The 16775-nt window shown below is 44.4% G+C and overlaps 1 protein-coding gene and 1 pseudogene across 4 annotated transcripts in view; one reads left to right on the forward strand and one right to left on the reverse strand.

Moving 5' to 3' along the window:
* ELMO1 (engulfment and cell motility 1) overlaps positions 1-16775 on the forward strand; it is a 305776-nt gene that overhangs the window by 277130 nt on the left and 11871 nt on the right. For all 4 annotated transcript variants that reach the window (XM_088653940.1, XM_035129257.3, XM_035129258.3 and 1 more), the window contains 3 exons: positions 6512-6675; positions 9339-9451; positions 12070-12177. In XM_088653940.1, coding sequence (XP_088510066.1) covers positions 6512-6675; positions 9339-9451; positions 12070-12177 — 385 coding nt within the window. The remainder of the gene's footprint in view (positions 1-6511; positions 6676-9338; positions 9452-12069; positions 12178-16775) is intronic.
* LOC118091817 (small ribosomal subunit protein eS24 pseudogene) lies at positions 12731-13228 on the reverse strand (annotated as a pseudogene).

Genomic DNA, 16775 nt, shown 5'->3' on the forward strand with positions numbered 1-16775 from the left:
GGTGTGCACACTTTCTCTCTGGCATATGAAATTTTTCAACTTTACCTAAGACACATTCAAAGAACAATATATAAGACTCAGCATCAAATAAGCATGTCTTCCTCTTTTGAATATTTAATAGAAAAATACTATTTTATAATGCAATATTTGAACTCACATTTAGAGTACTTCAGTGTTTCAAACATTCAATTACTTTGAATCAAAGTCACTGGTTATATCGCTTGATCCCTTAGCTTGTAATTTGTGATTAGAACTGCGATTCCCAGGGCTTTTTGAAGGCGAGCAATGAAGCTTAAGTGATTTTAATAACAGTATAAAATATTGTACATGTTTAAAATGGAGCAGCCTAATTAGTAGCGTATGTTCTAGCCGAAAAAAAATTGCAGAGAAAGACTACTGCAATGCGCTCTACGTGGGGCTACCTTTGAAGGTGACCCGGAAACTACAACTAATCCAGAATGCGGCACCTAGACTGGTGACTGGGAGCAGCCGCCGAGACCACATAACGCCAGTCTTGAAAGATCTACATTGGCTCCCAGTACGTTTCCGAGCACAATTCAAAGTGTTGGTGCTGACCTTTAAAGCCCTAAACGGCCTCGGTCCAGTATACCTGAAGGAGCGCCTCCACCACCATCGTTCTGCCCGGACACTGAGATCCAGCGCCGAGGGCCTTCTGGCGGTTCCCTCGTTGCGAGAAGCCAAGTTACAGGGAACCAGGCAGAGGGCCTTTTCGGTAGTGGCACCCGCCCTGTGGAACGCCCTCCCAGCAGATGTCAAAGAGAAAAACAGCTACCAGATTTTTAGAAGACAACTGAAGCCAGCCCTTTTTAGGGAGGCTTTTAATGTTTAATCGATTATTTTATTTTATTTTTCTGTTGGAAGCCGCCCAGAGTGGCTGGGGAAACCCAGCCAGATGGACGGGGTATAAATAAAATATTATTTCATAGGCAAAACGCCCTCAGCTGCACATAAACCTTCCCCTTTGACTGCAACCCAAGCTTTTGTGGCACAGGTGTGGTCTGTTAGATCAAGACAGGTAGGGATGGACTTTCTAATTAATCTGTGCAGTTAATATGATTAGCCCTAATTGTCGATTTAAAATGATCAATTATTCTGGTTATCAGTCCAGTGCTCAAATATTAGAGAAGTGTCTAGAAACACTATTCTAGAATAGTTTTTAGTTCTATCACCTGCTAAAACTTTTCTCTCATGAGCGACTCGTTTGACTGTCACTTAATTTGCCTACCAGGCACACCAGAAGCATATCAAGAAGTCTTATCTTCCTTCTAGGAAACAGCATTCATTATTTTTGCATAGAAGTAAATCCTTGCCTGGTGCGATAAGAGAGTGAGAATGAGGAGAGAAGTGGGATGAGATAAAGGGTGATGGTGGAGGAAGCTTTCAAAAGGTGACAAGACAGAGATGAGGTCAAAGCGATTAAAATGATACACAGTTAATTTGACATAGGGGCATGTGGCTTGAAAACACTGTTGGTTGGAGGTTAGGATAGACAAATGGCAGAAGCCCCCTGCCTTGACACCTGGCCTCTGCTTACTTTATCTGCACATTTGCGACATTTGTTCTGCTATGTACACACACATGTGCACATTGTGTTGATTTGAAGAGACCCACAGTGTACTGTGCAGAACCATTTTGTCAAATGTGCTTGAAGTTCCGTGCTGTATTTGTGGCGTGAGTCAACTAGTCTTAGCTGCTTTCCCTTCTCTGAACACAATTGCAGGGTGCACATTCCATTAAATGTGTTAATCTGTTTCTCGGGAACTTCAAAGGCTAATTTATTGTGGCATGAGTTTTCCTCGGCAAGAACCAATTTCATCCGGTGTGTTAAATGGACTGAGAGCTACTTCGTATGTAAAAACAACAACAGCTACCGGTATATATACTGTTCTTTTTAAATTATTGATTTCCCCACCCGCTTAGGTGTGGAAATGAATCACAATTATGAGAGGTTGTCAGCATTTAGATTAATCCAAGTGGTTGTCGGGGGGGGGGGGGGATGAGTCTTAACTGGAAAAGCTGGACTTCACTGAAATCCCTTTCATCAGTGATACTGTAGAATTATCACCCCCAAAAATCAGAGACAGAAAGGTGGCAGCTGGAGAATTCTAAAAAATAAATAAATCTGGTCTGACTAGCCTTGGCTCCTAAATAAGTGATAAGCAACAGAATTTTATTCCAGGATTCTTAGGAGTCTTTGGGGGTTTATATTTTAAATGTTTTTAGTATCGCATCCAAAGCAGTAATAAATCCAGTGGACACTTTTCAATTCCTTTTCATCCAGCATTGTTTCCGGCCATTAGGGTTGAAATGACGCTGCAATTTTTGTTTTAGAGTAAGACAGGAATGGCATAAAAAGGAGTGAAATCACAGTGCTTTTAGTTCTTTGACAAGGATGTTAATAAGAAGCACTCTTCTTTCTAAATTAGCAATCGGGATTGCAGAATTCATTCTCGAAATGGGCTCTTAATGTAGTCTCCTGCCAGGAAGATAGCTTTACGGTTGTTTTAAAGGGTTTCTATTCTTTAAAGGATAGATCTTATTCCAGACATTCACGAGCCCACATAATGTAATGTGTGCCCTTTACTGAGGACACCGTAGTAGTATACAAATAAGAATAAGAAATCTAGAATAAGAAGTGTGGATCTCAGCTCACATATTTTGTAAACAAGTAAGAAACTTTGGCTGCGCACTACAAATAGCTTGTAATCAGCCTGGTTCATGCACACCACTAAGACAAACTATGCCTGAGAACACACAAGTATTTGCAGGAAAACATGTGGCCGCTTCTCTCTTCTCCTGGTCATTCTGCTGCCTCTACCTAGAGCTAAGCCAGGCATCCCCAAACTTTGGCCCTCCAGATGTTTTGGACTACAATTCCCATCTTTCCCGACCACTGGTCCTGTTAGCTAGGGATCATGGGAGTTGTAGGCCAAAACATCTGGAGGGCCGCAGTTTGGGGATGCCTGAGCTTAAGCCCTTGTTTTCACGTAACATTATGTCTGAGTCTAGGCTCAAAAAAGTTTTCCAAACCGCAAGCCTAAAGCCACAGGGGAGACAAACTATGAGCCTGCCTTGAGTGGGTGCACTGACACTAGAAGGGCAGGATATAAATGTGCCAATAAATAAATATTCCAGAATGCTGCCCCCACTTCACCCGGTAGTTTCCCATTTTCAATTAGCAGAATGAATTGTTTGGCACACTGTAAAGAAACAGTGGACTGCAAGGAAAGTGGTTCTGTCTCATAAATAAATGGAAACTTCACCGTGGGTGGCATAGCTGCCAAATTCCGGCCTGAGAAATAAGGGATTGGACCGGAAGTAGTGCTGCTGCCATTTTGGAACTGGGCGGAGCATGCTCAGAAGCTACTTTTGATGCTGCTCTGCCCTGTTCCAAAATAGTCGCCGCACCAGAAGTCACGCTGCAGCCATTTTGGAACTGGGCAAAGCAGCATCAAAAGTCGCTTCTGAGCATGCTCCGCCCAGTTCCAAAATGGCCGCCACGCCAGAATAAACCGGGGGGAAACAAAAAAATTCGTTTTTTTTGCTGGTGACAGCTGGAAAAACGGGGGTTTCCCAGGGAATACGGGAGACTTGGCAGCTATGGTGGGTGGGCCTGAACTGTGACTATCACTTCTAGGTTTGGCTTATGAATTGTGGAGTGGCTCAAGACAAGTGGTCGCCCAAGAGAAGTGTTGTTGAGGTTCTCCATTGCCACACTTGTCATGGCTAACTTTGCACACTTCCTACCATGGACCCAATTCACTGGGGATTTGATCTTATGCAAGCAAGTCCGTTTCTTTTGTACCCACCATCTTCTCACAGCTTGGATTATATTTGTGAAGAAAATCTCCAAAAATTATGCTTAGAGCTACATCCTGTTGGTTCATTTGTGCGATGACCCTGGGTGCTGAGCAAGTCACTAGTCCTTCCTTAGCCTGCCATGGCAAAAGCTAGCTTTGATCTTGAGCTTCCATATTTCTTTCTTGATTTTTTTAGTGATCAATTTGTGTGCTTGAAAATACATTCCTATCTCACACTAGCTGGCCCTGCACGCGTTGCTGTGCGTTAGTCTGTGAGATGGAGGGTAATAGCCCCCCTTCAGGTCACCCTGAGCCGAGGCGAGATACAGTGGAGAGGGCAGGTTTCATCCCTGTGTCTCCCCCCACCCTGTTCTGACCCATTACCTGTCCCTGCCCTCTATTTGGGCCCCCATCCCCCCCAGGCAGGGCCCTACCTCCACTTGGCAATGTTGGGCCTTGTTGCTGCAAAAGGCCTGTTTTCAGTTGGTTTGGCCTTCATGGATGTATGTGAGTGGTGGATCTCGTAGTGGAGGCGGGGTTTGTGGGTGTGGTGTAGATTTCACAGGAAGGGAGGGGTGTAGGAGGTGGAGCTGAGGGAATAACGCCATGTGAGGGCGCTGTTTTAGTTTGTGGAAAAGTAGGTCTGTACCTGCGCAGGTATGCAATGTCAGCAATCCGAGGTTGTGCGAACACTCGGGAAGTGGCATGGATCGTTGTGTCCAAATTTCAGGTCAAGCGGTTTCAGAGAAAAGTGGAGCCCACAGTTTCACCATTTTTACATTTTTATATATAGAGAGATAATAGTTGGAGGTTACAGGCAGATAAATACTTTGAGGCATGCAATTTCATCAAGCCTGAGAGCAAGCCAAAATAATGTGATTTTGACTCGCTCTCTCTCTCTCTCCCCTGCCTCCCTTCATGTTAATGAACTGCATCTCTCTGGAGTTTTCTTCTGGTTAAATAATTAATATGCAGATGCCTGGCTCTGGCTTTGCTGTTTGTCATTCCACTTCTCTAGTTTGCATTCTTCATGGTTCTCTTTCAGAATCTCTCTTGATTTTGCTCTTGTTTTTAAAAGCTCTGCATTTCAAATATGCAACAGTTAATAAACGGGTTTTGCACGCATGCTTTTGTTGAGCTCCAGAGCCAAACCGTGATTGATTAGAGGCGAATTAACCCCAGCATGCATAAGAGGACACAGCCAAATTAAATCTCAGGGGGGGGGGACAGCTGAAGACAAGGGAAGAATGAAGCCACAAATGGTGCAGTTGGCCCTTTGTGTCTCACTGAAGAGTAACTTCAGGTGTTCCTTTTCTGTGCTAAGCCAAGCAACCTGCATCTGACTTTGCTCCTGCCCTTTTCTTCTGCACTGACGCAAGGGAGCAAGAGACTAAACGACAGACAAGGCTAGTGTTCATGGTACAGCTATAAGCACCATTTGATTAACAAATTTCCTGCACACCTTGCACTGCTGGGGCCGGAGGTGTAATGAGCAAAGTGCAATGAAATGAACCAGGACAGCTCTTTAGATCTCTGCTGTGCATACCTGCCAAGTTGCTGTCAGAGAAATAAGGGACCGGGCCGGAAATAGCAGACCGGAAGTCGCACTGCAGCCATTTTGGAACTGGGCAGAGCAGCATCAAAAGTCGCTTCTGAGCATGCTCCGCCCAGTTCCAAAATGGCCGCCGCACCAGAATAAACCGGGGAAAAACAAAAAAATCCGTTTTTTCAGCTAGGAACAGCTGGAAAAACGGGGATTTCCTGGGGAAAACAGGAGACTTGGCAGCTATGCTGCTGTGCGAGGACTTGCACTCCCCACTGGCAGAGGAAGGCCTGCCTTTTCCCTTCCCATAACATTACCAGTTCCCTGTCGCATGGGAGGTAATGCTGCAAGTATCTTATGGAATGTGTGTTTTGCATGTCATGGAATGTGTGTTTTGCAAGTGTTTTGCATGTCAGTAGTGGTGCTGGGAGGTCCGCATTTGACTTAGGACTGTGAGACCAGGAGACCTCCATGCTGTTTTCTGGTTTAAAAGTGCATACTGATTGTCAGAGGCTACTCCCGAGTAAAAACGCTCCAGTCCACTCTGTCTTTAAGAGCTTTATTGTGCATACTATTTACAGTGCAGAGACATCAGAAAACATGACTGCCTAGTCGCTCTCAGAATCCGGCAATACCGCCTTCCGGTTTCTGGTCCAACATAAGAGCTTTGGGGACCCCAAAACGCCTCCCCTTCTCCCTACGTCTGGGTGCGCGCCTCAAATCGGGCATTGGAAGGGGCTGCGTCCCATCTCCCCTTTGTTGGCTGGGACGTTGCTGTGACTCCGCTGCGTCGCTTAGCCTTCCTTCCTCTACTGGCCGTCTGAGTCGTGCAAGGACTCAGCAGCATCTCGGAGCCCTCCCTCCATACCGCTCCCTTCTGATCCGCTGCTGATGTTATCAGTGGGCAAAGTGCTGTCCCCCCTGACACTAATGAACCACAGGAAAGGCACCTACCAGAGTAATTGGGTCATATTGTAGATTATCACTGTCTTTTACCTCCTGCTGCGGGGAGGTGAGACTGGGGATGACCTGATCTAATACAGCAAAATTGTAGCATTTCAGCGTTTTGAGGAGCAGATCCTTTTTGGTAAGTGCTATGTATACCCGAGGAGGCTACTCACGGAGACCCTTTTGTTTTCATCCACAGGTAATGCAAGTGGTGAAGGAGCAAATAATGAGAGCACTGACCACGAAGCCTAGTTCTCTGGATCAATTCAAAAGTAAACTTCAAAACCTAAGCTACGCAGAAATACTGAAAATTCGCCAGTCCGAGAGGATGAACCAAGAAGATTTCCAATCTCGCCCAATTTTGTAGGTGTTCTCCTGTAGAAGTCTTGCTTCCCCCCTCCCCACCTCCTGTTTGGGAGGTCTAACAAATGTGAATGAATGACATTTATGAACCCTTCAGGAATTGCTCTGTAATAAAACTGTTCATGGGGCAGCATTTCAAAGCAGGGCAGTCACATCAGCGTGGAATGCGCTCGCTTCCATCTGCAGAAATAAAAACATGCCTCTTTGTATTCACCTAAAGTGGGTTCTTCTAATCCCTGTAGGGCTCAGAGTAGTTTATTTGCAGCAAATGATGCTTTGACATTTTCACCCTTTGTGTGCGTGTGTGTGCTTTCCCCCTCCTCTATGAATTTCCCTTTCTTGCCCAGTTCCTCGCCGAAAAGAAAATGTCACCATCAGTGAACCGGGCAAAATGAAGCCTGGAGCGGAAGCACACAAAGTCACGAGGACCCCACAAAAGCAGACTGAATTTCTTTACTGTCTGGTGCTGGGGGGGGGTTATCTAAAGGATCTCCTGTATGCCTATGTTAATGGATATTAATTGGTATTCCTTTTGCATCACTTTGTGCTCTTGGACCTGGAGGCAGATTGTCAACTTGTTTTTAAGCCTCTCTTGGGCCCATTTCACATTTTCATTGGAGCGACGACACGCTTGCCACTTCATCATGGCAGATCTCAGCCCATTTTTAGCAGTAAAACAAAATGGAGCTGGTGGGCCTTATCCATTATGCAACAGCATTTTTTTTGGCTTACAGTCAAGTTTATTTGGAAACTTAATCTTCATTTTTCGTCTTAAGTGGAGCTAAGCACGGCTGTAAACTAACCGGTCGCGCCACCCAACAATGCATCCTGTGACAGAATGTAAAATCAGCTTTAAATGCTTGAAAAATGCTTGCATTTTCTGCCTGCAGGTCTTCATACCCAGCTGATTTTTAAAGACTCGGGAGACATTGACTCAGTTTTTGAGGATGTATAATGTGAATTCTCAATGCACTCTAAGATTTCTGACTTCAGCTTATTGGCTGAATGAGTTTGATCCAAAGAAAATAGTTATTCAGTACGATATTATGGTAGAGCCTAGCATCCCAGAGCTTTTTCAAAAAGCAGGCAAAATGGAGTCCGTGCAGAATCCCCATTGAGATGCTTGCACAGAGAAGCAGGCATCTGCCAGAGTTCTGGCACTGCTTGTGGCCAACACGACAAGTGCTGCTTATCTGTCCCCATTGTGGGGAAAGCAAAGCCAGGAAACAATCAACCCCCCTTGCTTGGAATCTAGGACTTGAAGTTCCAAGCCAGCAGCAGACATTTCATGCTAATACTGTTTCTTCGCTCTCCCCATTGAAAGCAACAAGCTCTAGGAGTGAGCTGCCACCCCTGCCTGCCTCGGCCTGGACAGCCCAAGTTCCAGGCACGCAGCCCTGCCTGCTTTTGAAGCAGCAATCCCTTCTCTGCTCAGGGAGATGAAAGTGAGGGTGAAGTTACTGGTGTCCCTGCCAGTAGGCAGGTGTGTTTTCTCCACCGTTTCCTTAACAGAATACAGTGGTACCTCGCAAGACGAATGCCCTGCAAGACGAATTTTTCGCAAGACGACTGCATCTTGCGATCCGATGGTGACTTGCAAGACAAATTCGTTTTGCGAAAAATTCGTCTTGCGAATCGCGGTTTCCCATAGGAATGCGTTGAAATTTAATTAATGCGTTCCTGTGGGCAAAAAAAGAAATTTCCATGCATTCCTATGGGAAACCGCGATTCGCAAGGTGCATTTTTTGCAAAACGAATTGACTCGCGGAACGAATTAAATTCGTCTTGCGAGGCACCACTGTAAATGAGCAACTTCACTGCTTATGTGGTTCTGGGTTCCGGAGTGTAAAGAGAGCTGGTTTCTCAAATGGTAAAAGACGGCTTCATTCCCCTTGGAGATTTGGGAGTGGGGAGCAGGGAGCTATACCTCTGTCTGTCTGTCTGTCTGGTGCATCCCCCTCCTCTGGATGCAGTACTGCTGGATGAAGTCCTAGTGTGCACACCAAAGGCCCAGTCCCCCTCGTTGCTCACCTGGCACAACTCGATCCATCCTCAAATATGCTATGTTTGGAGCAAAGCTCCAATAGCACAAGTGAAACAGAATATATACAAAATAAAAAAATTCCTTCAGTAGCACCTTAAAGACCAACTAAGTTTATATTTTGGTATGAGCTTTCGTGTGCATGTATCAGATGTGTATCTGAAGAAGTGTGCATGCACACGAAAGCTCATACCAAAATATAAACTTAGTTGGTCTTTAAGGTGCTACTGAAGGAATTTTTTTATTTTGCTTCGACTCAGACCAACACGGCTACCTACCTGTAACTAGAATATATACAGCTTCTCACGGACCAGAGGTCCATAGTAGTTTGGGACATTTGACTGTAAAGAATAAAGAAGAGCACCTTGTACCTGGTTTGCCAATTGATTGCTAAGTTGAAACAGCCTTCTTATCTTGCAAACAACTGCTAGCATTGCAGAGGAGGCTTAACCTAAAGGAGAAAAGATTGCCCAAAGTGGAAATGTATTGCAGAGTGAAAACTCCAGTTGAGACTCAAAACCTGCATGGAAAGTATCTGTGTGTAGTGTGAGTTTTTCTAGTTAGATGTGACTAAGTCTCTGTCTGTTTGCTTGTGTTCTCCCTCCACCCCACTCCTTCCCAGGGAGCTAAAAGAGAAGATTCAGCCCGAAATTTTAGAGTTGATCAAGCAGCAGCGTCTTAATCGTCTTGTTGAGGGAACCTGCTTTAGGAAACTCAACAGTCGGCGCCGGCAAGGTACTAACCAAATTTCTTTTTCCTGCCTCTTTCTCCTTTGCTCCTTTGTTTTCATTGACCACTATAAAAAAATCATCTTTATTGTTTTGTTAGGGAGCTTTCAGACATGGTGGAAAGAGTGCCTTTAAAACATCACTTCTGTGTGTGGTCAATGCAGCATAAAATTGGGGGAGAGCCATTGATCCACTGAGGGTGGACCTATATTATGGCAGATGCAAAGGGAGACCTTTTGGAAACAGCAGTTCCATCTTTGTTCATTCCAACAAGTGGCAGCCTGTAAGATGGCGTGATTGTATAGGAAATTCTGTGCTATGATGAAATCATAACACAGGTTTAAAAGGTAAAGGTAAAGGGGCCCCTGACCATCAGGTCCAGTTGTGTCCGACTCTGGGGTTGCGGCGCTCATCTCGCTATATAGGCATTTGTCCGCAGACAGCTTCCAGGTCATGTGGCCAGCATGACAAAGCTGCTTCTGGCGAACCAGAGCAGCGCACGGAAACGCCGTTTACCTTCCCGCCGGAGCGGTCCCTATTTATCTACTTGCACTTTGATGTGCTTTCGAACTGCTAGGTGGGCAGGAGCTGGGACCGAGCAATGGGAGCTCACCCCGTTGCAGGGATTCGAACCGCCAACCTTCTGATCAGCAAGCCCTATACTCTGTGGTTTAACCCACAGCGCCACCTGGGTCCCTAACACAGGTTTAAATATCTCTAAATTGGTGGGGATTTTCTGAGGCCTGGCAGGGCTTCTAATTCAGCCCACAAGGCTGCTTTCCCAAACACCTCCCCGCAGCTGTTGTCATGTGTGAGATAAAGATGTCAGAATGGGCTACACTAGGGAATTTTCCTTGGATTCAGATCCTGAGCATCCATTTTCAGTTTCTAAAGACCAAGTTCCATGTTATCTCCTCAACTTTTTAGGAAAAAGTGAGTTGCCCATTTTTTCCTCCTAGTTTCCCTATCAGACAAGTAATTTAAAAAAAAAAAAAAAGCTCAAGCCCGTACTGTTAAAAGTGTCTTAGCTTAAAACTATATAAGGCATGCTTACTTAAAGCAAATATTTCCGTTGAGATGGTCTGGTGGTGTTTTTTTTTTACAGGAATTTGGGGCAGGTATTAAGTCCTGCTTTAGATCCTTCTGTCATTCTGCCTAGAATTATTTCACCCTTTCTCACTGTCTGCCTTCGGTGTCACAATCCATTAAGATCATGTGCACATTTCCTGCTTATTCTGAAACGAAGGAAACTGCCACTCAGTCTGCCTGACATAAAAAGCCTCCTTAGATTTCTGGCACATTTGCCCACTTATGAATAAGTGTTTCCTCTTTCTTGTGCTAATCACATGAGGGCCATTTCATGTGAAGGCATTAACATAGCCATATTCTGGGTTTTTTTTATCACGCATCATATATTTCAAGTGTTATGGACGCTGAACAAAATATGCAGCATAGTAAAAAATCTTAGCAAATCAATATGTGAAGCTGGTAGTTGCCACAAGCAGTGGGAAGCAAACAATCTAAAAATACTGTACTCTTAAGATAAATAAGAGGTAAAGTTACGTTACTGGATATTGTTTCGCTCTGGTTATCAGAGCCAAAGGGAAACACCTCAAAATATCCAACCTTTTTCTCCGGGGAATAGGTTTGGTTCATTCAAACCATCAGACAGCCTGTGCAGTTGGAATCACTGTTGTCTGATCTTGTTTTAGCTGGCTAGGAGCAAAACTGCATTAAAAAAATATCCACTTAGAACCATAGAATTGTAGAGTTGGAAGGGATCCTAAGGGTCATCTAGTCCAACCCCCTGCAACGTAGGAACATTCTTTTATAATAAACATTAAATAAACATTTATAGGTAAAGGTAAAGGGACCCCTGACTATTAGGTCCAGTTGTGACCGACTCTGGGGTTGCGCGCTCATCTCGCATTATTGGCTGAGGGAGCCGGCGTATAGCTTCCAGGTCATGTGGCCAGCATGACAAAGCCGCTTCTGGCAAAGTAGAGCAGCACATGGAAACGCCGTTTACCTTCCCGCTATAGCGATTCCTATTTATCTACTTGCATTTTGATGTGCTTTCGAACTGCTAGGTTGGCAGGAGCTGGGACCAAGCAATGGGAGCTCACCCCGTCACAGGGATTCGAACCGCCGACCTTCTGATCAGCAAGCCATAGGCTCAGTGGTTTAGCCCACAGCACCACCTGGGTCCCTATAAATAAACATTTATATGTTTATTAAATAGTGGTGTTCTAGGTAAGAAGCCCTGCTAGCTGCTAGAAGGGAATGGTCTGGCATTGACCTCGTAAACTCATGACTGTGGCAGCCTGAACCTGCCAACAAATAGTATTACCAGAAGCAACTCTTGACAAACACCTTTAAGAAGAATTATAGAGGGAGAAGATGAAGCTGGTAAGAGATGCAAATTCGTGTGGCATCTTAATAAAAGGTTGCAGTGCAAAATAGGGATCTAAGAGTCATAGTTGCAGGTGGAAAAGGTCCCTCTAAATATTGGTTGGCAAATCTTACTCTTTGCAATGCTGCAATCATGTGTTTTATTTCTGGATTACAGTCTCTGGCGTGCCATGATACAGATTAATGATCCTTACCGAAACTTTATTTCATCAGATAAATTTTGGTATTGTCGCCTTTCGCCAAACCACAAAGTCCTACATTATGGAGATTTGGAAGAGAGTCCCCAGGGAGAAGTTCCACATGATTCATTGCAGGATAAGTGTAAGTAATTGAAATGTAGCAACTCCTGTGTTTCTTTTTTCATTGCTTTGTGATGCAAAATGAGAAGATGTAAGATGGGCGAATGGAGAAGAGGAAAGGCAGGAGGAAAGGGACAAAGAAGGGTTTGGCAGTTGATTGGATCCTTAGATCTTTTTTTGCTTTCTCCCCTAAAACCCCAAACTCTTTTTCAGCTGGACAGTTGTTGAATGTTACAGCACTTAATTCCTTCTCCTCCGCTAGCTTCTAATTAGGATCCTTCCTTAGGGACTTCTCTCCACCCTCTTACTACAGGCTGGGCCTGTTTCATCAGGTTCATTAGCCGAGAAGCTTTGCACAATAGCACCAGACGAGGAAGGGGTGAAGAAAGCCACACTTCCTGTTCCTCTGCATTAAATATTAGGGGTAGTCCTCTTTAAAATGAAGACAAAACAATTTATTTGCAATCCCTGCACTGAACACTGAAAGCATAAATGCTATTATAAAGTTGTGCTGTACTTTATATTTTCCTCTTCCACAAGCAAGGATTTTTCTTCAATAATTAGTTTTTGTGGGCTTTTTTTAGTTTTCACAGAATTTATTTAACCGGAATGCAACACAACAGTACAATCTCCATATATTTTCTGCCAGGATAACTTAATTTCTCTTAAAAATCCACTGCTGGCTCACTTCTTGCCAGCCCCAATGTTTGCTTTAGCTGTTCCTCTGACTTTCTCCATTCTGTTCTTATGTTCTTTACGCTGTTTCCTAGAAGTCGTCTTCTTTTCATACAAACCATGCTGGCTAGTCTGTGCTTCAGTTCATTTTTTTTCTTTGCATAGTTGAGGGAATCATAGATCATGCCAAAGCCTTTGGTCTTCCCACCTCCAAAATGAGTCCTGAAGCCAAAGACGAAAATGACATCTGGGGTTGTCTTGTACATTTTGGCCAACTTTTCACTGATTTCAGCTTTGGGAACAGTAGCCTTTCCAGGATGAAGAACATTTATCACCATTTGCTTACGCTGAAGTAGCCTGTTGGTCATGAACTTCCTTGTTCGGATGGTGACCCCATGTCATTCATCTTGGCAGCGTCTCCCATGATTAGTATTTTTTAAAATAGAATTTGATAGTTCTCTGATAGCTAAACCCTAGCATGCAATTCTAAGCACTACTTATTGGGAAGGGTTAATTTTTTTAAAAAAAACAACACTCAAACAGAGCATCCAGTGACTATATAAATGTCAGAGGTAATAAGGTTGAAATGTGTTTGTCCCCTGAGGAAAATGCCTGGGGTTTCCTTCACACCAGTTGGCTGAAAGATACAGAGATAAGGACCTCAGCAGAGTTTCTTAACAGCACCAGTTTATAGTCAGACTCGCTTATTTTCATTGCTTCACAGATTGGCCTCACGGCTGTTCCAGGCTTTTTATTGCAATCCTTCATCAGAATCTAGGACAAGGTTTCTTACCACTTCACTAAAGCTCTGGCATCAAGAGGAGCTGCTTGCTTCTCCTTGTGCTCAGAGAAATGATACCGAATGCTAGAGTGGAATGAAAGATGATGATGAGGCAGTCAGTCTTGAATAACTTTGAAATGTGTCTTTGATAGCTGAATTCACTCATCCAGCCCAGACTTCTATTAACTGTGAAAGCATGCTGTGCTAATGTAAGTCCATGCTGAATTTTTTTTTAAATGCTTAGCCCAGATTGCTACTGACATTCCACTTCTAGGTAGAGCTATAGTCAATTCAAAGCAGGACGTCTGCCCATAAAGGGTGATATACCATGGAATCCACCTCTCTTATTGTTGGCATCTGTCTGTCTCAAGAGACAATGGAGTGTGCCTCTAGGGGAGAAGTCAAGCCGCTACTTTAGCAACCCCAAAGTGACCTCCTTGGCGTGCAAGCCTGGGCAGTGTGTATGGAGGGCCTGGGCTGCCCAGGCGACAAGACCCCCCTCTTGGCCTCACTGACGTGGTCCAAAGGAAAGCAGGAGCAATACATGCACCAGCTTGACTGCAGGAGTTATTCATATACCGTATATGCCATTGTTTGAGTACAGTGAGAAGGGAAACACACTAAAAGGAAAGCAATTGCCCGTTTTAAACCTCTCAGCTGCCTTGTGTGAGAGAGATAAAAGATGCAAAGCCCACAAATATCCAGTGGTTACCGTCCTACAATCTTGTACTTCACTCTCGGTATCCTGCATTGTCTTCAACGTGACTGACGTTCCAGATTCAGTGCTGTAATTTAGAAGAAGTGTAGCACACATCAACTGAACTTAGCATTCACTAGCTGAGCAAGCTAACTGACCGGCTTCTCTTCATCTTAAACATACAGTAAATATAGCTCTGTGTGAAGTGTGCATACAAAGGGGACTGCAGAATAGGACAGAGGAGGAGGCATGAGAATGGAGGCGATCTGTGTGCAATGGAAAGTTTAAGAAAGCAAGGAGAAAAGTGGATGGGGAAAGGCGGTGAAGGTGAAAACAGAGGTTGCGAAAAAGAAGGGATTAGGAGGCATGGGAATGGGGTTGAAGATGAAAGGTTCTGCAGAACAGGAGAGAATGGTGGCTTCACAGGTGACAAGGGTGCTTGGTAGTTACAATGGGTCAGAGGAAGAAGATGCTGGAGGCTCCCATAGGTGGGCAGGGGGGTGCACAAAAGGAGGGAGGTGAGGTTTGGACATCAAGGTGACGGTGAAAGCAAATATAAAGCAGCAACAGAAGAGACATGGCTTTGGAAATGGGGCTTTGAAGATGAATCACAAGCTTAGTAGTAGCAGGGGGTGGGAAGAGGAGCTCTCTGGGGCTGGTGTGGGGGGGGACTGGCAGGAGGGTTGGGATTAGCAGGGACCCAGCCCATAGTAGAATATTTTCTGGGTTGTTCATTCTTATGTATTTTTAAGGGCATTAAGTTTGCTAGATGTACCGTGCAGAATCAGCTTTGGCCCCAGTGGTCAAGAGGGATTTGTTCCTTTAATTAGAATCGTTCTTTATTTAATGCATACAGAACTCCGCTCCATAGCTTCGAAGGCAATTCTCTAGTCTTTGTTCTTCCGTAAGCTTTGTATGGCGGAGCTGCGCAGTGAGTTGTGCCCCTGGTGTTTTCACTGGCCACTTTTCTGGACAAACAGCGACGTGTCTGGCCTTAGGTGTGGTCCTCTTTATTAGAAGAGCGCCTTCTGCCATGAAAGAATGCAGAAAGGGGGGAAAGTTTGCAGAAAGGAAAACAGAAAAGACGGGAGATTTTTAAAAGAAAAGTCTTGACTTTAAGGCCCCGTGAATAAGTTTTGTGTGCTGAAGGCTGCTATACAAAGAAATGCCATTAATAATCCCTTTAACCTTTGTCATTTCAAACAAGATATAACAGCTTGTTGCCTGGACAGAGAACTGACAAAATAAAATATGTCTGTCTGCTGAGTCTTGCTCAAACAGAAGAGGGGATAGATGCTTACCTTGCACCATATGAAGTCTTTCCAAATAAAATTCATAAGATTGCAAGGGAGTTTTTCGCAGCCTTTCCACATCATACTGAGAAACACATAGGCAGTTCTTTTGGATCCATTTCAATCAGGTATTTGGCCTGGTTTGGGCACTGAGAAGAACACCTTAGTTCCCCTGTGTGGAAGCCTGTGTCAGGAGGAAAGTGTCTCCTGTTGACACTCCTTGATCTCTCAACAGCTTTTGATGCCATCAGTCATTATATCTTTCTAGAGCAGCTTTCTGAGTTGGGAGCAGGAGCCCTGGGCAAGATAAAGTAAATAATAATATAATACGAGGGGCGTTCATGAAAGATTTCCCGTGACGTACTTTCCGTGGACCGAGACAAACGAAACTGGGCACAGTTATTATTCCTTCTCTACATAGCTACCAGCAAGAGTCAAACAGTTCTCCCACCACTTAATGCAGCTGGTGGACAACTCGTCTGTAGAAGTGGGCAGGTTGCGTCAGAAGCCATGACTTGACCTCAGAAATCAGCATTTCATTGCCCTCCAAAAATAACTTCATTTTAATGTTTTGTTTTGTTTTTAAAAAGTTGTCAATCATATGTTATCCTTGTAAATCACTTCAGGATTTCTTTTATGTGAAATGATACATAAATTGAATAAATATAACCTCATCTTTCTGGCTCCTTTCTCACAGCGGGTGCTGGAAGATGGTACAAGGTGTCAGGAGTGAGCCAGAGGTTTCGGGTTTCCCAGAGGGAGGGGGAGACGCAGCGATGGAGGGGCGGGGAGGAAGAAAGAGTGTTGAAGTCAGCCAAGAGGAGCAGCAAGGGTTAAGTTACAGCTCAGACTGGGGGGTGAGAGGTTTAAGCCGGTCTGGAGAAAAGGAGGGGCAAACGACCAATTCCATGGGTGGAAACAGAGCTCAGAGATCTGAACTGAGTGACTCTGATGAATGATCATTATGTGCTAATGACTGCTTGTAAATACTGTAAATAAAGACTATAAAAATGTCGGGAGCCTCTCATGGTGATTGTGTGAAGAGAGGAAGCCCGTCACCCCTGACACAAGAGATGCCACTTCTGACATAGCACTTTTGTCTTGCCTCTTGTTTCATGCCACAATTTTTTCACACCTTGGAATACCTCTCTCACCCCCTCTTTTTCTTTTGCTAC

Source organism: Zootoca vivipara, chromosome 11 (genome assembly GCF_965207765.1).
Source record: "Zootoca vivipara chromosome 11, rZooViv2.hap1.1, whole genome shotgun sequence".
NCBI lineage: Eukaryota > Metazoa > Chordata > Lepidosauria > Squamata > Lacertidae > Zootoca > Zootoca vivipara.